General features: G+C 47.7%; 11 protein-coding genes across 11 annotated transcripts; 6 read left to right on the top strand and 5 right to left on the bottom strand.

The window, feature by feature from the left end:
• Positions 1–2132: 2132 nt before the first annotated feature.
• On the top strand, positions 2133–2414 carry N7500_003867 (uncharacterized protein; the record flags this gene model as incomplete). The annotated part of the gene is made up of 1 exon (XM_056675013.1): positions 2133–2414. One exon carries the CDS (start codon positions 2133–2135, stop codon positions 2412–2414), a length of 282 nt encoding a protein of 93 aa, XP_056535538.1.
• Positions 2415–2660: 246 nt separating this feature from the next.
• On the bottom strand, positions 2661–3279 carry N7500_003866 (FAD-dependent oxidoreductase; the record flags this gene model as incomplete). The annotated part of the gene is made up of 2 exons (XM_056675012.1): positions 2661–3074; positions 3139–3279. 2 exons carry the CDS (start codon positions 3277–3279, stop codon positions 2661–2663), a joined length of 555 nt encoding a protein of 184 aa, XP_056535537.1.
• A 539-nt stretch (positions 3280–3818) lies between these two features.
• N7500_003865 (pyrroline-5-carboxylate reductase family protein) lies at positions 3819–4774 on the top strand (the record flags this gene model as incomplete). Its single annotated transcript, XM_056675011.1, has 2 exons — positions 3819–3858; positions 3906–4774. 2 exons carry the CDS (start codon positions 3819–3821, stop codon positions 4772–4774), a joined length of 909 nt encoding a protein of 302 aa, XP_056535536.1.
• Positions 4775–5014: 240 nt separating this feature from the next.
• On the bottom strand, positions 5015–6730 carry N7500_003864 (MDR family MFS transporter; the record flags this gene model as incomplete). The annotated part of the gene is made up of 1 exon (XM_056675010.1): positions 5015–6730. The coding sequence occupies one exon, from the start codon at positions 6728–6730 to the stop codon at positions 5015–5017; it is 1716 nt and encodes a 571-aa protein (XP_056535535.1).
• A 2299-nt stretch (positions 6731–9029) lies between these two features.
• On the bottom strand, positions 9030–9416 carry N7500_003863 (uncharacterized protein; the record flags this gene model as incomplete). Its single annotated transcript, XM_056675009.1, has 2 exons — positions 9030–9325; positions 9380–9416. 2 exons carry the CDS (start codon positions 9414–9416, stop codon positions 9030–9032), a joined length of 333 nt encoding a protein of 110 aa, XP_056535534.1.
• Positions 9417–11349: 1933 nt separating this feature from the next.
• Positions 11350–12060, top strand: N7500_003862 (peroxiredoxin family protein; the record flags this gene model as incomplete). Its single annotated transcript, XM_056675008.1, has 4 exons — positions 11350–11396; positions 11444–11556; positions 11625–11788; positions 11881–12060. The coding sequence occupies 4 exons, from the start codon at positions 11350–11352 to the stop codon at positions 12058–12060; spliced, it is 504 nt and encodes a 167-aa protein (XP_056535533.1).
• A 273-nt stretch (positions 12061–12333) lies between these two features.
• N7500_003861 (uncharacterized protein) lies at positions 12334–12540 on the top strand (the record flags this gene model as incomplete). Its single annotated transcript, XM_056675007.1, has 1 exon — positions 12334–12540. One exon carries the CDS (start codon positions 12334–12336, stop codon positions 12538–12540), a length of 207 nt encoding a protein of 68 aa, XP_056535532.1.
• A 172-nt stretch (positions 12541–12712) lies between these two features.
• N7500_003860 (Mtc5p) lies at positions 12713–17002 on the bottom strand (the record flags this gene model as incomplete). The annotated part of the gene is made up of 2 exons (XM_056675006.1): positions 12713–13741; positions 13802–17002. The coding sequence occupies 2 exons, from the start codon at positions 17000–17002 to the stop codon at positions 12713–12715; spliced, it is 4230 nt and encodes a 1409-aa protein (XP_056535531.1).
• Positions 17003–17538: 536 nt separating this feature from the next.
• Positions 17539–18166, top strand: N7500_003859 (E2 ubiquitin-conjugating protein UBC13; the record flags this gene model as incomplete). The annotated part of the gene is made up of 4 exons (XM_056675005.1): positions 17539–17591; positions 17657–17745; positions 17805–17936; positions 17991–18166. 4 exons carry the CDS (start codon positions 17539–17541, stop codon positions 18164–18166), a joined length of 450 nt encoding a protein of 149 aa, XP_056535530.1.
• A 919-nt stretch (positions 18167–19085) lies between these two features.
• Positions 19086–19947, top strand: N7500_003858 (60S ribosomal protein eL24; the record flags this gene model as incomplete). Its single annotated transcript, XM_056675004.1, has 3 exons — positions 19086–19136; positions 19336–19479; positions 19666–19947. 3 exons carry the CDS (start codon positions 19086–19088, stop codon positions 19945–19947), a joined length of 477 nt encoding a protein of 158 aa, XP_056535529.1.
• A 1036-nt stretch (positions 19948–20983) lies between these two features.
• Positions 20984–21649, bottom strand: gup1 (glucosamine 6-phosphate N-acetyltransferase; the record flags this gene model as incomplete). Its single annotated transcript, XM_056675003.1, has 2 exons — positions 20984–21073; positions 21143–21649. The coding sequence occupies 2 exons, from the start codon at positions 21647–21649 to the stop codon at positions 20984–20986; spliced, it is 597 nt and encodes a 198-aa protein (XP_056535528.1).
• Between the last annotated feature and the right edge of the window lie 75 nt (positions 21650–21724).

Raw genomic sequence — 21724 nt, 5'->3', positions numbered from 1 at the left:
GAGAGCACTTAGATATCAGTTCAAATTTGGATTGTAGACGAGTACCAATCACACATATTGTCACCTCTATTTGACCCTTATTCCGTCCTCGTGCTCTTTTAATCGCAGCTACCTAAGCTATCCAACTCATTCAAGCTCCGACCGGTAGTAGTGGCTACCCTTTGATGTGATATGTAAGACCTTTCTGCGAAACCAGTGCTTTTTCGGAGGCCGACATGCCAAGTCTTATATTTCTGGGCCATAGTTATTGGCTCTTTATTGGCCTTCAAAGTCAATTTCCAGTCCGTACGATCAGATGTAACGTCCGTATCCATTACAAAAAAACGGCGAAGGCTTCGGAGTCTTCCCGCTATATTTGCCCTCAAACAATAGCTTCAAATCGACTTCGTAGATCTCACTCAGCCGCACTCCTTGGGTACTTGACAAAGTTCCGCTTGATATCGGGAAGATGGGATTTCCATGCATCTGAGAGACCTGGGGCGTTAGGAAGTAGGTAGAATGATCTACACCTAGTAGTATATTGAGCTGGAATCGATCACCGGCAAAGGAGTGGTGCCTGTCGAATTGCGAGAATCGAAGTAGAAGAAAGGAGAGTGATACTACGAGATGATAGAATCGCTTGAAAGCATCATTTATACTCGCAAAAAGATTCTATCTATTCGGGGGAATATGAATATTACACCGAATCGTAATGAGCTGGTATTCGAATATTTACAGTAAGAAGTGCACTAAAATTTAGCTGTATTCTTCGCGCCTAAATGCGACACGGGGAGCTGCTTTCTAGGCAGTTCAAGCCGATCAACGTACAGGGGTCCACTGGCCCGTTTTTAACGCCTATCTACACTAGTCCCAGGAGCTACTGTACCTCGGAAAGTGTGCGTAATTATGGGTATCTTTGCGAGCCTACCAGCAAATATTGGCAAGGCTTGTCCCCAGACAAGGTGGGATTGGCTTTTGTATGCAATCTATGAGATCCAGCAGTGAAATGGCGTCCATTGGCCCGTAGTATGTCTGCTTATTGTGGGTTGTGCGCTGAATCGCTCTATTGTATACAGATTGATGTACTTAGGGAATGGGAAAGATCCTTTTATCAAGAGGTAACATCGCATCGGGATCACGGCAAAGTCACCGCTGAGGTAGCAGTTGATATATGGGACCATTGAGAGACTATGCCGGCGAGAAAAGATCGGAGGGTCTAAGGACGCCACTGGTAGAGCGCTAATGATACGGCAATCCAGGCCAACAATTGAAAGTCTGTTTTCAAAAAAAAAGACTCGGCATTTGAAGCTTGCCTCTCTAGTCAGGTACATTCCTTGAATGTCTTCGGCTATACACCTTTGCAGTGGAGTCTCCGGCGCTTAGAGGCATGACCAAGCTTCTGTGTGTCCTTCCTGGATATTAAAAAATCGTTTTTCGTATTCGCCCGGCGTATCGACGTCTTTGAAAGAATCATGGGGCATGTCATTTTTGAATCGAGCCCTAATTTGAATCTAAACTACAATCATACAAAGTTGCCAAGGGGTAAGTCCACTATGCATTCTACGTGTATTAAAATACAGATACCATACCATTGACCGATAATATACATCCCTACGTATCATTACGACGAGATTCTTTTGTGTCTGCATTTCTTCTTATCAAGAGTGCTAGCAAATTATGCTGTACATTCGATAGTGTTTTAATAGGGAACAAGCTTTCTGTATGATCATGGAGAGCATATTTAGATAAATGTAGCAGACTGGTATTAATTTAAGCAGGCCCTGACTCCACATCACATAGCGAGCATAAAATATCAGACGTCTAGTCAATCCATATGATAGTACAGCACAGGATAGAATAAAAATCAATCGAATACTGAGGATCAAGATATCAACAAATAATGCATTGTTCTCAGTCACACTTGTACCATCCAGATCTCTTTGTCAGAGACAAGGTGAGGTTCATAATGAAAGAAACACAAATGCAATATCCTTCATTTCATTCAGCTCCATAGCCTTTCAGAGACCCTACAAAGATAAAGTATCAAGCATATCCTCCCACCCCCCATATTCTACCCCAGCTTCTCCACCCAAGACTAGTATTGGGGTCACTTACTCCTGAATATCTACTATTTCCAACAAATATCACCCATAATGTGCAAAATGCGTTTTAAATGGTACCGCGGCCACTGCGGCATCAGTGGGTGTGGACACACCGAAGCAGTGTGGATCGAGCGCTGCCAAGAAGCGAATGCTCGTGAGAGACGGACACCATGTCCCAATCCACGTCCAGTTCTCCGTATCACCGAAGCTTTTGCGATGGGTCTTTGTCGTCCTTGTCTTGGTTGGGCTGTGTTGATTCCGGGAGCTCCTGACTTGGTTAACCCTGAACGGGTTGATAAGCCTCGTCGGCGACGGCAAATATCGACTTATTGATCCTATCTTGAAATCTAACGTTTAAAGTAATTCATGAATAGAATGCAGCTGGACTGTTTTTGTATCGATGGCCATGGTAGTCATTGGTTGGATTTTGAATGTTTGTATATTTACACTGTAGAAATACCTCAGTTGATACAGCGTATGCCTCGAGCGGTGTCAAGAAAATTCAGTCAGTTTTGACCAGGAATTATTGGGTGATGAGGGAATATTTCGATATGTCTTTTTGTCCTTGATGAAACCCCTTCACAGCTTAGACAAGGGTTGAGATGAATTGTCCGATTGTTGGCCACTCGTTGTCGCCAAGAGATCTAGGACCAGGGGTCCCACCAAAGACATCTTGGAGCTTTGTGATGAGTTTCTCGACAGTAATATTACCGAAGAAGAAGTCTGTGGTACATATTCGACGAGGAGATTCGAGTTGACGTTGGTATAGGAAGAAAGGGGGATGGCCAAGGCGTTGGGGGCATGCAAGTGGCCAATTTCGGATGAATTATCCCCAGCCCCGGTCTCGATGATGACGAGCGAGGAGGGATAAAACCCATTCCTTGTGCGGATACCGGCATTCTTTTTCCCAGTCAATGTGCTCACGTAGGCTATTTGGTCGACATGGTGTCCCAGGAAAAATTGTACGCCTGCATCTTGTGCTGCGCGATAGACCTATACAACCCTCAGCAATTCTTCCATCTCGAATTTCCATACTGAGTACGCGGCTTGGACCTACATTTGTCAAGTCTCCGAAAGGGATAGAATCATTCTTTGCAAACACCGAAACATTTGTGTAACCGCGTAGCGAAAGATGTAGTGCTACCGAGAGGCCAGCAGTAGCGCCGACGACAATAATAGGATCGGATGTGGAAATCATGTTGAAAGATACAAGGTCGTATATTGGACCATTGAACTGATATAGTCTTCTCCCCGCATTCCCAAAAGCGTCATGTTTTGCGGGAAATTGGAGAAAACGGCCAAGATAGGGAAAGCAATGAGGGGAGCCGGGAAGACCTCCGATGTTTCTCCGACACGTCTCTCTGTGTCTCTCTGGAGTTCTACATTGCCAATATAAGTTCTATTCTATGTCAGATATGTAAATACTTCTAAGCCTCTTTTGAGATTTTCAAATTCATGACTCCTAGTCTAGCTGGTAACCGGCTGCGGAGTACCCCAAGACTTGGGGGGAAATGCAAGCACGTTTTTTTTGGGAGAAATGCACATCTCTGGGAAGATATACCTATGCCCATGGATTTATATGTACCTACACACACATATTTATATACGTCGATGTCTGTATATAGGTATTCGAGCGGGGTATGATTCTCCACACTCGGAAGTGCTCCCGAGATGCTTCAAAATTCGAAACCTGCGCTCTTTCTCTTCCATTTCCTCTTGTTGGACTTGAATTAAATCATGGATATTCAAAATGGAACCCTGTGCATCCTAGGTTGTGGTAAGTATACAACCCTAAAGACAAAATACATCGACTCATATTACTAGGAAACCTGGGCATTGCCATTCTAAACGGCTTGATCAATGCACCCGCAGAGAAGTCCAAAGAGTTACCATTTGCTCAATACACCGCCTGCGTGCGCAGTGAAAGCTCAGAAAAAAGACTGTCTGAGAGATTCGCCGAATATCTCGACAAAATAAGCATTTCCCGCGGCAACAATGTCCAAGCCGTCCAAAACGCCGATGTCATCATCCTAGGCGCGGATCCTGCTGATATCGGGACTGTCCTCACACAAACCGGGCTCCGTGAGGCCTTGGCCAACAAATTGATCATCAGCATTGCAGCCGGGTGGACAAGAGAAAAGCTTGAAACCACACTATACGGGAGCGCAACCACCGCGGACAACACAGCGGACAGAGCCTGGGTGGTGCGCACATTGCCGAACATTGCAGCCCAGGTGTCTCAATCACTTACGGCTATTGAGACATCAGAGCCTGCATTGCCGGAGAGGTATCTCCAGATAACGACGTCGATCTTCGAGCAGATTGGCAAGGCAGTACATGTGGATCCGAGGTTGATGAATGCTACAACCGCTGTCGGGGGCTCAACGCCGGCTTTTTTCGCTGTGATTTGCGATGCAATGATTGATGCTGCAGTGGCGGTGGGTCTTCCGCGAGACCTAGCTCATACTATGATCTTTCAGTCGATGCAAGGGACGGCGACGATGCTTCAGAGTGGTATTCACCCCGCTCTATTGAAGGATCAGGGGACGTCTCCCGAGGGATGCACAATTGGTGGGTTGATGGTGATGGAAGAGGCTGGTGTGCGTGGGCATGTTGGACGGGCGCTTCGGGAAGCTGTTACTTTGGCTCGTTTGATGGAGACGACACCTCATGTCAATGATACAAGGCATTAAAGTGGTTTTTGGTCATCTCTTTTCGCGACTATTTTTCAAGTGATCCGGATTTGGAGCAGTCGAGTCACCTCAAGAGAGGAATAAACTGCCGGATAGATAAAAAGCGACATATTACAGAAGAATGAAGAAACAAATCAATACAGACATCGGAGCCATGAAAAATCCGTGACGGCTCCTGTCTCGTGACTCTTGAGAAGGTCACAGAGCCACGCCCATTTCGAAAAAAGGAAATTGCCAATTTTACCCTTCTTCTCTATTGCTTGTTGCACCTTGCAATCCAAACTCTGTATGCAAATCTTCCGTGAGCTTCAACTGCTTAATGGGTATACAAAGAAGCAACCCGATGCCCCCAAACGGGATCGAAATCCACCAGACCCATCGTAAACTATCTTGATAAACACCGAGCACTTCCGCCATAAGTGTCGGAGTATTTCTCAAAGTACGCATCAGCCCTTGACTGGCCATAGCATATGCACCGCCATTAGCGAGCTTTGCACGCAGAGACACGTCACTAACGTGATGCAACAGCTCTTGGATACGTGCGTTGAAGATAGTGGTCGGAATAACAATACCCCATATACAACCAAAGCTACGCATAAATGCCCATGTAGAGGTTGCAGTGGCCACATCAGATTCGGATAGCGATGCCTGGATCGGAGGTAGGGTGCTGGAGAATATCATACCAGAACCAGCTCCGAAAAGTATCTGGAAGCCAGCCCAGTCGCGAGCAGGCGAACGGGCATCTAGAAGTGAGAACAGGCCACTGGCAATCGTGAGGAATGTATATCCCAAGAAGTGGAAGATGCGGTATTTCCCAGTCATGGCGATGATGACTCCCGTGACGATGCCAAAAGGCGCGATTGCGGCAGTGATAGGAAGCACATATAGCCCGGATTCCGTGGCAGTCGAGTTACGTATAGCCTGGAAGTAGACTGGTAGAAAATATCCGACCCAGTAGAGCAGGATAGACTGAAGAAAAGCAATCAATAGCGCGCACATCCCAGTCCCGCTTGAGAACAGCCGGAGCGGAATCGAGGGCTCAGTGCAAAATCGTGATATTTTATGGGCGTAGAAAAGGAACAGGCCCCCTATTCCTAAGATAAGAGGCACAAGAACTCTCCACGAAGACCAAGCGTATGTTGTCCCAGCCCAAGAGAGTGCTAGCAAAATCGAGATAACGGCAGCTGTGAGGATGGAATTACCAACGAAGTCCACACGCTTAATCTGGTGCCATACCCCATCACCGCCACTTGGGTGTGTAACTTGCAGAAACAGCACTAGCAGTAGAAGCGACACGGCACAAAGCGGCAGGTTGATATAGAAGACCCACCGCCATGAGACATACTGAGCGAATGCACCGCCTAGAACGGGGCCGATGACTGTTCCAACTGCCCACACGGCTGCCATGAGCGCGACATATTTACCTCGTTGGCGGAGGGGGACCAGGTCACAAATGACGATGTCCACGAGAGTGTTTATACCGCCACCGCCGATTCCTTGTATTGTTCGTCCCGCAATAAGAAGTCCGGTGTTCTTTGCACCACCGGCCATGCCACTCCCTAGGGCAAATATGACAACCGAAACGATGAGCATCCATCGTCGACCGAAGATGTTTGCCGTCTGTCCAAATAGTGGTAGGACTACCGTTGATGATAGAATGTAGGAGTTTGTAATCCACATGTATAGCTCGCCGGCATTGATATCAAGGGCTATTGTCGGGAGGGCGGTTGAGAGAATGGATGTATCAAGGGCTGAGAGGAAAGTTGTCACGCATAGGGCTGGGAATACGGCCCAGAAACGCCATGTTTTCTTTGGAGTGAGAGGGTCATGGGTATTATTGGATTGCGCCGGTACTTCTTGTCCTTGATATTGTTCTTCTATCAGTGCTCGGGGCTCTTGGACACCTAGTCCAGTCGGCGATGGCTTTTCCCTCGATAGTAAATTTACTTCTGCCATGGCATGAATATATCGTGAATAATAGTGGACTTAGAATATGCATATATGGTGCTTACAATTGAATCCCGAAATCCGTTCTCCAACCCCGTCCCCTAACCCCGTTCAACGGGGAATTGTTGGTATCTTTCTAAAGGAATTTAGAAGCACTTATACCGCCCTGGCCAAGAACAGATTTCATTTACCAGCGGCATTGATCAATCAGTGGTATCCTGATGCTGGCAGTGTGGATCTGAAGACAGAATCAGCGAAAGTAGAAGGCAATAAATACTTAATTTGGATGACTAAACGTTTATTCTGTTCGATGAAAGACGGCTTTGCCCCGAGATATTGCCAACTACCTATCATGCTACTATTTCGCTAAACATGCCAAACAGCCTCACCGTTATGGTTGGCTTTCCTGGCCACCGATAGGATAGGGCTTACACCCTGTGTCATAGTGAGCTCTACTCGTCGTTTGGAAGAACGTACAACAGTAAGAACACATATAAATCCTCTTTAGAATGAGCTTGTCATTAGTAGATTGTATACCTAGCGTTTCACATAGTCAGATTTCTGTCAACAGAGTCTGATATTATTGTTGTGGGGCGCTCGTCGCACGCCGAAGTATCACTTACAGTATGGTTGTTCAACCGTTTAGGCGCAATGAATAATTCATCAAAAAGCTGAGGATCAACGACTAGATCATCTTGTGTGGCTTTTTGAGTGGATTAGTAATTTTGGTAAAAAATAGTCTTGAAAAAAGAAATGCAAGCGGTGGGATTCGAACCCACGCTCGTTAGAACGACGGCCTAAACGTCGCGCCTTAACCACTCGGCCACACTTGCGATGACGAAAATTTGCTTAGTGAGTATATATACCCCGAAACGGCATTACTGTGACGATCACGCGAGGCATCTGCTGCCTTAATGTCATTCAGACAAAACAATCGTTCATGTATGGTGGTCACTAAACGTTAGGCAAATGGCAAGATACTGAGCCTGCTTTAGTTCTTGTTTCTAATTTACTACACTCTGACTCCTATTTTGAATACCTCTCGTTATTTTTTTATAGAGCAGAACCATTACTAAAGAACTAGTCACTGTTAGAAGCTCTTGTGAGGAAATGGTAGGATATGGTAGGATAGAGAGAAAGGGGGGCAATTGATAAAACAATCGCCTCGTTGAAGAATACGGTATACATAAATATATAGTAAAAACAAAACGTCAAATACGAATACCATTTTCTAATATTATCCTTTTTTCATGCAAGCCTCAGTCTATGTATCATAAAGTGTTAACCTCTCAAATTGTCTCCGTTCTGATGTTTCCCAACCTCCTTGGAGCTTGACAGCTGGGCGGTCGATCTCATTGTAAGGAAAGCCGTCGGTCTCAGAACATCCATCGCCTTTGAATCGAAGACCGGTGGGGTTTGAACTACTATACCATATTACATGAGACTTGAAGTAATATTTCAATTGACAATCTGACTCTGATCATATATTTGATACCCGGTTCTGGCGTTGCTGTTGACAATTGGTGAGTGGTGCTGGCCCCACCGATAGATTCCTCATGAGTAGCTGGTAAAATGCATTTTCAATGGCCGGCTCAGAAAGAATATTTCCCATTTTTCTTTCCAAGACATCCTAGTATGATTGCGCTATTGAGGTAAACAGCTCTTCTGTGTAGGTTCACAAACTTTTGAGATCACGGAGTGCTGTGGATTTGATTCAAACCAAGGTGAATTGACTGTATAGAATGCCTGCACACTTGCAGTGAAGTTAACTTGATGGAATGTGGGATTTTGTAAGGATCGCATGCTTTCTATCAGATAGCACTATATTCTCACTGGAATCCTAAAGCTTTTCCAAGTCTATATATCTAGGCTTTTAACTCTCCGATTGGGATGTTTTCTCAGACTTAAGCAGACATCTCGGAGTCGATAGCTCATCCTCAATTTCAGACATCTTGGCTACGTGACGTAGCTGGAACACCTAAATTTGCTCTCTTTGTGTGGTTTTCTCGAGAACTTCTGTTATCATATGTTGAGATACCTTTGTCAAGAACATATTGGTAGAATAGACACTTTGAAACTAGGCATAGAATACAGAACCCTGCGAGGGGGATTTGTATCAGTCAAGAGTGATGTTCAGGTGGCACTCGGCCGTCTTAAGCTTTTTGCATCGTATGCCTTTTAGAGATTCCCTCAAAATTCATGTTCCAATTTTATCACAGATCCACCGTCGACGGATTCATCGATAGATTCCCCGCTGGTATTTTCATCGTCAACAAGTTCATTGGCAGTAGGCACACTGGCAACAGGCTTATTGGAGAGTCCCCTTAACGGCAGGCTTCTTGGTGACAGGCTCCTTAGCGGCAGGCTCCTTAACGGCAGGCTTCTTGGTGACAGGCTTAACGGCAGATTCATTGGCGGCACGTTCATCATCGGCGGTATTGTTACCAGCAGCCTCATTGCCAGAGGATTCATCACCGGAAGATTCATTCTCTGACACAGGACAGATATAAGGGCATGCTCGGCAAGTAAAGTAGTTTCGAAATCTCCTGGCTGAACCAGTGGGACGGGGTGCAATGGTCAAGTAGCTAGCACAATTTGGACAAACTAGGCAAGTCAGTCAATATGATTCCAGATAGAGGTGTAGTTCAGTATTCTCACATTCTGGTGGTCTGGTCATGACACGGGATGATGGCATGGTGAAAAGCGTTAGGTTCTTTCTTGGTATGAAGTAACAAGGGTGATGATGGAATCGATGGTATTGAGGGACGAGAAGAAGATGGTGGGGGGTATGATATGACCCTTGAGCTTTAAAGTAGAAGGATGCTGAGCGTGCGTGGAGAAGAAGCAAAAAGGCAGCCTGACTGCCAAAGTAGACAGGAGTCACAGGACCTTCACTTCTATTTGCTGGCTTGAGGGATATCAATTTTCGCATCAGAACAGGATGACATAGTTAATCATTTTTCTCCTCCCTTCACTCTCCTTTCACTTTGTGTTATAGGAATCACGCATAGTCTTTGTTCACAGATTTCTTCTTGATGTAGCAATACCTAAAGGTTATAGGTATTCTTAGCCGCTGAACGGCTAGTACCTCTGTCTTGAATCTCTTCATAGGCCTCATTAAGTGTCATCCCGCATTATTTAGGTAAATTACGGAAAAACACGCACATACTAGGTTAAACAGATCGACATGAATGGTCCTAGAAACAACGCTATAGTGGGAATATAGCCCAAGAAGGCTTACCTCATCTATATTTACGACCCCATGCACATCAGATATTCTGAGTCCCAAGCTTTAAAATCTAAAGAGGAAGTACTAAGGAAAACATGATCGAGGCGTTAATGTCGTCTTTCAGCGCTCTCGGACCAATAGAAAAACAAAGAGAAGGAGCAAAATTCAGACACTGTATGAAAGAGATACTGGTCTTCGGCGTGAAACGTCCTCTATTAGAAGAATATGGAGATGTAAGATTTTAATTGGAGAATGAGTTTCTTCTCCTTCAGCCTAACTTTTGGTTTGAAGATACCGAGTATTACTGATCGACACAAATCCCAGACAGTATCCCTGCTCTAACGTATTTAGCTGACTATAGGTAAGTACAGGTTGTTGAAAGACGCGAGAAAGCCCATCCAGAACGTTAAAATTCACCCTATTGGGCTGAATCATGTTACACATCACCGATATAGAGAAGACCTCGATACTTTGATTCAGGGCTGTACGTTGGGAGTATGATGCTGATTGGTGGCCTCCCATCTGACATGTTTACACTCCAGGGTGCTATCCAGCGGCGTATTATTTCAAGGTTAGCAGCAGCATTAGCTATGTGTTCGCAGTGTGTCACGGTGGGCTGGGCAGCATAGTGGGATGCCTTGATTGGGCTTGGGACCAAGAAACTTGTGCTCTTAGGTTGAACCAAGAGCAAAACATGCATTGCTTCTTCTTCTCTTCTTGTAAGCGAGCACGGGGAGGAGGCATGGATATGACGATCCAAGGCGACGTCTGAAGATAGAGGATGTTGGGCGAGGTATGGCTTAATATGTCGCAATGTGACTCTCAAGGATATTGTATATGTAGCTATAATGTTACAGGTGGGTGGATTTCACGTCGGATCTTGTATGTCCGAGCCGGACATCATCGAGATATCAAGGACTCCCATTCTACGATTGAAAGGCCAAGGCACCAAGGCACCAAGGCAAAAAAGTCACATGATACGGCCATCCCACCTTCGGCCTGATAGATTGGGCATTCTATAACATCATCCCCCACCGTGGACCATCATTGTTGGCCAATGACAACAATAAACTTGTTCCTAAGAAGCCCGAAGAACGGTCAAGAAAGCCAGGAAGATCAAATCCGAACATATCTTAGTCCCTGACAGAGTCCGGAGTCACAGATCCGATTCGTTCATACAAATCAGATAACGAGTCTCGGCGGTCTTTCTTGATAATCCATGTGGTTCGGTATCTTTCTTTTACGGATCACCTCACGTCTGTGAATGCAGGGCCCACTTAAATCCCGAAGGGCCGATATGTGTAAGCCGTAAATATTAAATACACACTTCCCCCCTTCTCTTCTTCTCCGTATCCACAATCTTAACTTCATCTCTCTCTTTTCACTCAATTCAATCAAAATGGGTATCAACGCTGGTGACGCTTTCCCCGAGGACGTTGTCTTCTCGTGAGTCATTCTCCTCCTCTCAATTGCTATCTAGCTAACAAAATCAGTTACATCCCCTGGTCTGAGGAGGCCGGTGAGATCACCTCTTGCGGTATCCCCATCAACTACTACGCCTCCAAGGAGTGGGCCAACAAGAAGGTCATCCTCTTCGCTCTTCCCGGTACGTGACCGCTCTTTCGAAAATTTTCTTTTCTCTGTGGTCTTGCTGACCGCCACTCCGCTCTACAGGTGCTTTCACTCCCGTCTGCTCCGCCAACCACGTCCCCGAGTACATCCAGAAGCTCCCCGAGCTCCGCGCCAAGGGTGTCGACCAGGTTGCCGTCCTTGCCTACAACGATGCCTACGTCATGAGCGCCTGGGGCAAGGCCAACGGTGTCAAAGGAGATGATATTGTATGTGATCCATCACCCCTCCTTCTCACACTTTTACATTCTTCTAAACAATCTATGAACTCGATTGGCTGACTGGTTTCTCTTTTTTTTAGCTCTTCCTCTCCGACCCCGATGCCAAGTTCTCCAAGAGCATCGGCTGGGCTGATGAGGAGGGTCGCACCTACCGCTACGTGATCGTCATTGACCACGGTAAGGTCACCTACGCCGCCAAGGAGGTCGCCAAGAACAGCTTGGATCTCTCCCGCGCCGAGAATGTCCTCAAGCAGCTGTAAATTCGCTCTGAATAATAGATTTGGGTAAATGGGCTGGCGCATTGTTTCATGGGTGGTGGGGACTCGGACGGTATTTGTGTTTTTGCAAATATCCACTGTTGCTCCCTGCTTTCAGCGGTTTTCCGAATTTTTAGATCGCCCTGTTGCTTGCTCTGTTTCCTGAAGAGTGAAATACTTTTAATGAAGCCACGAGTTCATTTTCTATTCTTAATTGTCTTCACAGTAAAGTGGTCGTAGTCGTGAAGTATGCTAAGCTAGACATGTACTACATACATGGGTACAACCTTGGAACTATACCTCGTCGTTTTGATTGGTGCACTGCAGGTCTTCAAGCTTAATATTGGACTAGTGGTAAAGGCCAGTGCCACCGTCGTCCGTGCTCAACGCCTAGGAGATCTAGATCGGCCAACTGCCAAGCATCCGAACTTCATAAAGTGTTACATTGCGATTTGCCACCCTCAGTGCACTAATGTTGTGTAGGGGAAGACCCTCAAATGAAGACTTTGAACTATAGTCTACTCAGCAACAACGCATTATATGGATAATTCATGAATCTGATTGACTAATGAAGTTGGTAAAAGTTGAAAGCCCTTCCCAGAAAGCAATGGATATACGCAAAATCACAAACACCGATCAACGCCAACCTTGAAAATCAAGAGTTCCTTAAATTGGATGGCACGATGGATTTATTCTTCTTCCGAGCTTCTTTCGGCTGCAAGCCACGACTCAACCCACCGCCCAGACCGCGAGCCAGAGATGCGAACGGCGACGAATCCTGCCATACATCCAACTCTTGTTCAGGTTGGCCAACGCCCTTGGGCTGCGGTGCTTCCTTTCGGACGGGATCCAAGACAACTGAGTCAGATTGTCGGCGACGAGAATGTTTCGCTTGTACAATGCTATGCTGGGTGATGGGTGCGTATTCTTTGGGACCAGGGGATACCGGTTCCCGCACAGGCATGGGAACATCAACGGCAATGTGCTCGGAGCATTGACAACCGCATCCTGTTGGACAGGTTGGAAGAGCTTTGTTCTGGTCTGGATTGTCGAATGGACTGTCGAATTTGTCGGCCGGTCGAAGGAACCAGTGCCGATGGCAGTCGAAACAGCTCACATGTCCGCAGCTCAGACAGGGAATTAGCATACCGTCGACCACCTCGCCGCAGATAACGCAGGGTAGTTTGGTTGGCAGTGGCTGTCGGGGCTTGCAGTTAGGGCATCGGCGGCCTGATGGTTTGCGCTGGTGTCGCTTGGAGGGTGTGTTCGGGACTATGGGTTGTTTCTCGAAGATGGAGAGCTGCAATGCATGACCGCAACTGGCGCAATGGCGCTGGAAGTCAAGAGCTTGGGGTTTTGGCTCTGGCTGTGGGTTTTCCAAAGCGGTCTCTGTGGAGATGGTGCTGTTCCAGTAATGACTTGAGGTCAAGTCGTCCACTCGATCAGCCACGGCCCCAATCTTCATTACCTCGCTTTGTTGGACGGGGAGGTCCCAAATGGCTAATAGATTGGCATAAGCGACACGATATGACCGATACAACAACTCCTCATCCGTGTCAAAAGAGTCTTGCGCTGGTCCGTCGCTTTCGAATGCACTTTGGTTCTTGAAAGTAACCTTGAATCTCGCAGATGGTGGTGTAGATTCCGTTGCGTGGTTGCTTTCAGTCTCGGATTGAGCCTGTGACTAGAGAGAACTCGGTTAGATATCAATTCTGGCATCTGAAAACAGGCTGGAACTACTTACTACTTGTCCAGCTGCCACACTCGGGCTGTTTTGAGGAGTAGGCTTCTTCTTGTCCAACCTACTTGTCGGTGGCGACGCAGATGACGGTCCGAATGTGAAAGAACGAGATAATGAGGACGCCAACACTGATCCAAACCCAGATCCACTTCTTACCTGGGATTGCTGATCAGGCGACGCAGCCATGGAGACATTGTGGCTAGGGTTTTTTCGATCAGCAGCGATGCCTCGCGGACGGGACAAAAATGGGGGCGTAGTCCCTGTGGAATATGGAGGAGTGGAATCGAGACGCCAGATCTCACTGGACGAGCGTGCTGAGGTCTCAGGTGCAGTCTGGACTTCTTTGGGAACAGATGAAGCTGGCATCACAACTGGCGGCTTGGTTGGAATTGACGATGAGGCAGGGGAGAAATCCATCGAGAAATCTTGTTTCCCGGGTGTATTGGTGGCTTGCTGATTCTCCAAATATCCCTCTTGGTTGGCTTCCAGTAGTACGCACGAGAGCATTGCCACCATTTGCACATCACCAATGCGCTCAAAGTGTTCGAAGAGAGCAGGAACAAGCCAATGACTGCCTAGAGGGTGGTCGCCCCAGCGAATGATACTGCCCGTCAAGTCTCTATACAGCCCGTCGCTTCCTAACCCACCAATTCCGCCCCCGTTCTTGTGTGTACGCCTTTTGAACCTCCCTGAGTCAGGCAAAGTGCCGGGGCTTTTTCGGACATGCAATATCAACTTGATCAGACCCCAGATTTGGGCCAATTCGTAGCAGCCAGCGTCAAGGGCAACAGCCGCGTTATGAGCACATACATCTGTTCCTTTGCCACAAATGCGATATTTACACGCCAATTCACGCTTGACGGGTAGCATATCGCTCAGATTATGAATAGATACGATGTTCTGGGGTGCCTCGGATTTGACTGTGGCTCCGCCTGCAGTTGATCGCTGAGAATTATCTGTGGATCGCGGCCGGTGAATACCATAGCTGCCGGCACTGCGCCATGTTTGAGGTGCTGGGAAACGTGCTGGTAGCCCAGAAAGGACGTCGGAGGAGCCCGAAGAGCTTGATGTGTCTGAGTATGACTCGTCCGAATCATCCGAGTCGCCATCATCCGTGCTCGTTAACGTTCCCGTTCCGCGTGGGCCAGGTGAGTTGGTATGTAAGCGGCCGAAGCCTTCAAAAACTTTATCACCTCTAGACCAGCGAGTCATCTCTTTGAAACCCATGTTCTCGAACAACTCGGCTGATTTATCCTTCTTTGGTTTTGGCGGGAAGAAGCATATGAGGCGGCCGTCATTTGCCCAAAGCGCCCCGCATACTTTGGCCACAGGCACCATGACGTTGGCATTGACAGGGCGAAGCAGCTCAGAACTCATCCCCAGCTCTTGACTCTGGGTCATACCGACTTCATCCTCGTCGCTGGATTCTCCTTCCAAATCACCATTGATAGGAGACTTGATATTATCACCAGTTTCACCCAATATCCACGCAATGCTGTCTTCCAGACTGCTTTCACCTAGAAGGTAACGCACAGCACCTTCCAGGCACCCTCGACTTCGGGACATATAGGTTTCAGCAATTGTGCGCAGTTCAGCGGTGGTCTTCGCGGCCCATTCGTCAGTTACGGCTGCCGTCTTTTGGAATGCAAAAGTTGGGATAGCAGTCTTAGGATAGCTCGTTGGGAACTTTATATCCACTTTCAAGAATAAGGAGGCCCCCTCAGCACCCCAGGGACCATTGAGGGAGATGGAGATCTTTCTTTGTCGAACATCAACTGAATCAAACGCTACCTTGGTGAACTTTTCACCGACTTGGCTGATTTCGTCTCCTAATGTCTCAATATCCCAGCCTGAGATCTTCACACCGCGCATCCAAGCAATTGGATTTGTGTCGGCTCTTAAATTTGACCTCGGCTGCATGCCAAATCGGTCAACATGGCCTCCTTTTATCCAGCCCCGAGCATGAGGAACAGTAATGGCGTTCATCCCAGTACCTGCCGCAGTATTCTGGTTCTGTTGCCCAACAGACGAAGCCACGTCAACGTCGTCGAGATCCAAATCAGAATTCACATCGCGGAAACTCCGATATACGGCACCGAGCCGTGTCACGGTTCGTGTGGAGATAAAGGACTTGCCCTTTTCGTAACCAACGCGCGCCAGAATCTCAGGGTCAACTTTGTGGAGACGTAGTTCCCTGTCTGTTCCCCATGTGACAAGTTGGTATTCGCGATGGTCAATTCCATCCGCTACCCCTCCGCGCGGTCTCCACAAGAACTCTTTGACGTGTCCCTTGTGTCCGGGGAAACTATGTACTAAAGGTAAGTCGTCCTCTGGATTTGAGTCTTCTCCAGCCCGCCGGCTGTAAAGATGAAGATCATTGTTGCCTCTCTGTGGCATTGCGAGCATACCCCATCCAAATGGCGTGTTGCGTGCGCGCCACACAGGGAATGGTGTGTGGATCTGCTTTTCTGGAACATCGCAATCTGAATCGGTGGTGTAGTCCCAGAACTTGATGGTTCTATCTAAGGAACATGTAACTAGAGCACCGCGTCGAACACGATTCCAGTCAACTCCATAAATCTTGGTGCTGTGTGCTTCAATCGACTTGATTGGGTATGCGCCCATGCGGTCATCCCAAATCCGAAGGAACCGGTCATGGGAGCTTGCAATGACATGAGGATCTTGCCGATTCCATTTAACCTGGGTTGCACCAGTAAACCAATCGGAAAATGAGACGGCTGGCCGCGCCGGAGCACGCAAATCCCAGCAGTGCACAAAGCTGTCCACGGAACAGGTCGCTAGGATATCTGGATGGAATGCTGAGAAATTGATATCGGTAATTGCTCGAGTATGCGCGTGGAGCACAATTTCAATGGAGTTCTGCCATGTCTTCATGGCCAAATTCCAGACCAATGCTTTCTGGTTGGATGTACTGACAACCCACTGGTCGCGTGCAGCGAATGGCGACCATTGCACATCAGCTACCTCCCATGGGGTGTGGTGAGGGAGATACCGCGGCGGAGAATATGGCGAGTCTAGGTCGATGACATGTAGACCCTCTTTGGACGCTAGAACGACATCCCGTCCACAGGGTGATATTGACATAGAACCTACCGGTTGCTCTACATGAAAAGAGCTGTCCTCATCAAACGTCGGACTCTCCATCGCCGACGTGAGAGGCCTCGGTTCCATCGAGCTAGACATGGTGACTGTGATCGCTGCGTTTGATCTCCGGTGTTCGTCGGGCCGCGATCTTGCAGGAACCGGGGAGTCAAAGGTCTATCCATGCAGATAACACTAAACCATATGTAATTGGGAGCAATGCAACTGTTCCCATTTTCCACAATGGCATCCCTATCCTTGTTTCATGGTTGAATATGGTAGTTATATTCTCGACTTGTCGCGAAGACTGGAGAGTCGGGTTGCGATAACACGATAAGGACAGGGACAGGCGTGGCTGGTGATGTGGCTGTGGCTATGGAACTATGACATCACATGATCTCGTATACGGGACGCGAAACAACCCCGCCATGCAGGAGCCCCTCGGCCGGTTACGTCGAGACCTGGATTTGCTTTTTTTGTTGACTTGCGCTTTACTTTGCTCTGTTGGCTGCTCTGATTACATACTGTGGTCCTAGCTAACGTCGAAAGTCTGCAAGCATCTAGTCCCCTTCAAGAACAGTCTCCTCGTCTGAAATTACTAAACCAGGTCTACACGCGAGTCGATAAGCCGGTCCGCCATGGCTTTACCCAAGAGAATCATTAAAGAGACGGAACGTCTGATGGCAGAGCCGTAAGTCACTTATCTTCCTCGGAAGATTATTTGTATAACCGCTAACATGTTGTACTTGGTCACAGTGTTCCAGGCATTAATGCTGTGCCCCACGACGATAACCTCCGCTATTTCGACGTCTCAATTCACGGACCTGCGCAATCTCCATACGAGGGTAGGCTCATGATGCCAAGATCCTCATTTCGGTTTGAAGTATTAACATGTTTTCTGCAGGTGGTATCTTCCGACTTGAGCTCTTCCTTCCAGACGACTATCCTATGACCCCACCCAAAATCCGCTTCCTGACCAAGATCTACCACCCCAATATCGATCGTTTGGGTCGCATCTGTTTGGATGTCTTGAAGAGTAAGACGCAGTATCATTCATTCTCAACTACGATTATCTAATCACATCTTCCAGATAATTGGTCTCCAGCTCTCCAGATTCGTACGATTTTGCTCTCGATCCAGGCACTGCTTGGAGCTCCGAACCCCGATGACCCGCTCGCCAACGACGTTGCTCAGAGATGGAAGGACGATGAGCCTGCTGCAATTCAAACGGCAAAGGAGTGGACTCGGACACATGCTATGACCTAAGTCCCTTGGTGTTATGTGACCATGAAATGCAGGACAACCCTTTCTATTTGCGATAGCAGGCATTGAATTCCAAGCGTTTGTTATTGGGCAACATGATTTGAGTAGGATTATATTCTGCTCCTCCCGTTGCCCTTGTCTCAATTCATTTTGGCTTTCTAGAAGGCGTTGCGGAGACTCGGCCTCCCGAGTTCGGCGGGTGCACGCCCCGGATGTGTTTAAATTTAGTCAGCCATTCCTAACTGGAAGGCATCCTCCATCATATATCCAACATAGTCCAGCCACTTACAGTCCCCACAGTGTGCTTATCGTGGTATCTTTTATTACCCAGTCGTGATTCTCACCTTGAGAATTGTGCGTATGTCAATTTTCGTTATTGTTGAGCTCTGACTAAAAGGGCCATTGGAGAAGAGATGTATATGTACTTCAAAGAGTACCCAAACTTGTATATGAGGATCCTGCATGGACTGATATATCGCGGAAAGCTTCCATCCGTATCCGTAGTCCAATTTCGAAGTAAATTCGACTTCATTGAGGGCCAGGAGTGGTTGATCTGCGGAAATTCCATGTTCCTTGCGCTTTGCCGAGTGATTGTCAGTAAAAAGTGGGAGTTTCGTCTCTTTTCACGTCTTTCATCATTTTCAATCAAAGCGAGGTAGAACTGGAAACAGAGACCAAATGATAAAATCCAAGCGGTGCAATTATCCAGATCAAAAAATCACAACGGATTGAAGTATTGGAAGAGAGAGGCATATCATGTGACCTTATCGATAAGTCAACCCGGAAAGGGCAGAGGCGGTCACGTGTCGCACTTTAGCGAGCGCCCGCACCACAATTGGGTCAGTAGCATCACCGCGATCCACGATTTACGACAACCACTCAACGCCAACCGACCCCCGTCAGCGCATCTCCATCCGTCAAGATGCGTACTTACGACGACTCCTTCAGCGGCCAGAAGATCTACCCTGGCAAGGTGCGTTTGCAATTCCAGTCGTCGCCTTTGGGAGGAATTTGTGTGCGAGGGAACAACGGCATCGCGGATTCGACATTCACAATTCGATATTTCAATACCGTCACGATTGTCGCTCTCCGTCTTAGTCGAACCGCCGCACATAAATTCCGCCGTGTTTTTACTGCTACTAGAAGCTAATCTTTGATGTTGAATGTTTTAGGGCAAGCTGTTCGTCCGTGGCGACAGCAAGATCTTCCGCTTCCAGCGTGGAAAGTCCGAGTCCCTTTTCCTTCAGCGCAAGAACCCCCGCCGCATCGCATGGACTGTTCTCTTCCGTCGCCAGCACCGCAAGGGTATCTCTGAGGTCGGTCGCCCCTCCCCTTGGATTATTGTTAGATTGTGTGGAGGGACAAAAGGCCGAATCGAATGGTGACGCCAACCATGAGACGGAGCAAGAGGAGGAATTACCACGTCACCACCATGAATCAGACCAAATGATGGAAAAATGCGACTGCAGATTACTGACCGGGTTATCTTTTTGGATATATAGGAGGTCGCCAAGAAGCGCACTCGCCGTGTCGTCAAGAACCAGCGTGCTATCGTTGGTGCTTCCCTCGATGTGATCAAGGAGCGCCGCTCCCAGCGCCCCGAGGCCCGTGAGGCTGCTCGCAAGCAGGCCATCAAGGACGCCAAGGAGAAGAAGGCTGCTTCCGCCAGCGCCAAGAAGGCCGAGAAGGCCAAGATTGCCGCCTCCAAGGGCGGTGCCCAGCGCATCCAGAGCAAGCAGGGTGCTAAGGGCTCTGCCCCCAAGGTCGCCGCCAAGTCCCGCTAAATTTCTTTATGAAATAGATGGAAATGGAGGTGTTCGGAAAGGAGCAGCGCTGTGATGGTTGCGATATGATGGAACTTACGGGCACTGGAGCTGGAGTACTGTCTGACTGGCCTAGGGCCTTGACCTTGTTTCTGGAAATACTTTATGCAATACAATTTCATGCAGAAAAATGGGAACAAAGGAATCAAAAATATGAATCCCCATGCGAGTATTAAAACTATGTCCTCGTCCAACCTCCAGCTATGGAACGTTTCTTGCTATTCTACTTGGGATTCATGTTCACCAGGCCTACTCATGAGTGGTTAGATGTGTATCTCTATCGGATCTTCAAATCTTCGGATCTTGCCAACGAAGTAGTCCAGATTTGACCTTCCAATCTATAATTGAATTTCATGTTTCGAGTTGTTCTAACCTTTTGACGTTGATGATGTAGACAAGGAAGAGTCACTTTGGTACGTAGCCTTTTTTTTTTAGCAGTTTGAGCTTTTCTATTCCAGATTCAGGATGGTCTGCCACCTTGAATAACATGTATATAATTGTCATGCTCCATACACATCTATACTTGGACCATCTAGGTCTCCATCCCTGCAATGCATTGAATTCTACCCCCGAGAAAGCAGAGACAATACAAGCTTGGAAACAAGAAACAACATTAGTAGTGTTACAAGATAAGATGCGGATCACCACACGGGCAGAAGCATCACCATCATGATCATGAGTGATAGATCAAACACTCCCTAGTCAGAGGACCCCCACGGTGTGCAACTTGCAACTGAGTTGTCAGAAGTGGAAGTGGATGCAAAATCCTACGAATGCCCCAGCTGCTTCATCTCATGTGCCAATAGGCCATGCTAATCATGATGGATTAGGTCCAGATGCAGCTCCGCTCCCTCAAATGCAACAATCCCATGCTTTGCGCAAGTATACCATGCACAACGACGCTTCGCTGCAGCCTTGATTGAACCAAATGACCCAAATACCATACCAAGCAACCAGCGTGAACCAGAAGGGAAAAAATACATAGATCAATAAACGCTCAGTAATAATGCGCCATTTCGAGGCCAGCGCGCTTGAAGCCACACTTGACATAGAAACCCTCATTGACTTCAGAGCAATCAAGAATGCTCTGTAGCCGAGTCAGCAATGAACAATAACACAACACCAAAATCATAAACATGAGATAAAAATCACATACCTTGTAGCACCCAACGTGGGCAGCAACATAATCCAAAGCCTGAATAATTCTCAAGCCAAGCTTCTTGCCTTGTTGATTCTTCTCAACGGCAATGTCTTCAATGTGTCCAACCATACCGAGCGAGTGAATAAACTTGCGCTCAACAATCAGACTGCCAGTTCCGACTATTTGGTCTGCGCCGTCGCAGACCACGAGCATGTAGTACTCGTCATTGCGCGAGGTAATCCAGTCGTACCGCTGGTTCCATGCCTCTTCGGTGATATCACCAACAGTTGTCAACACGCGCAGAACATCCAGATAGCCGCGGTGATAGTCTGAGCGGCGCATGGGCCGGATTGTGTAGTCTGTAGGTAGGAGGGAGATCACTTCGGGGGAGATGAGGTTGGAGGGGAAGAGGGGGCCGTCGGTGACGGTATCGGTTTCGGCGTCCATTGGGGTGACTGTTGAGCTTATGATTGGCTTTGTGGCCTCCGGCATGGTGGTGCTTGTAAGGGCGTGTGCGGTCATTTTGATGGTGGGAATTGGAGAGTGGGAGAGTTGAAGAAATTGAGGGTTGAGAGCGGGTTGTTTATCAGGGGTCGG

This window comes from Penicillium coprophilum (genome assembly GCF_028826855.1).
Source record: "Penicillium coprophilum strain IBT 35676 chromosome Unknown utg000002l_segment0_segment1, whole genome shotgun sequence".
Taxonomy (NCBI): Eukaryota; Fungi; Ascomycota; class Eurotiomycetes; order Eurotiales; family Aspergillaceae; genus Penicillium; species Penicillium coprophilum.
Note: the sequence above shows the minus strand (reverse complement) of the source record. Positions and strands in the feature narration are given on the sequence as shown.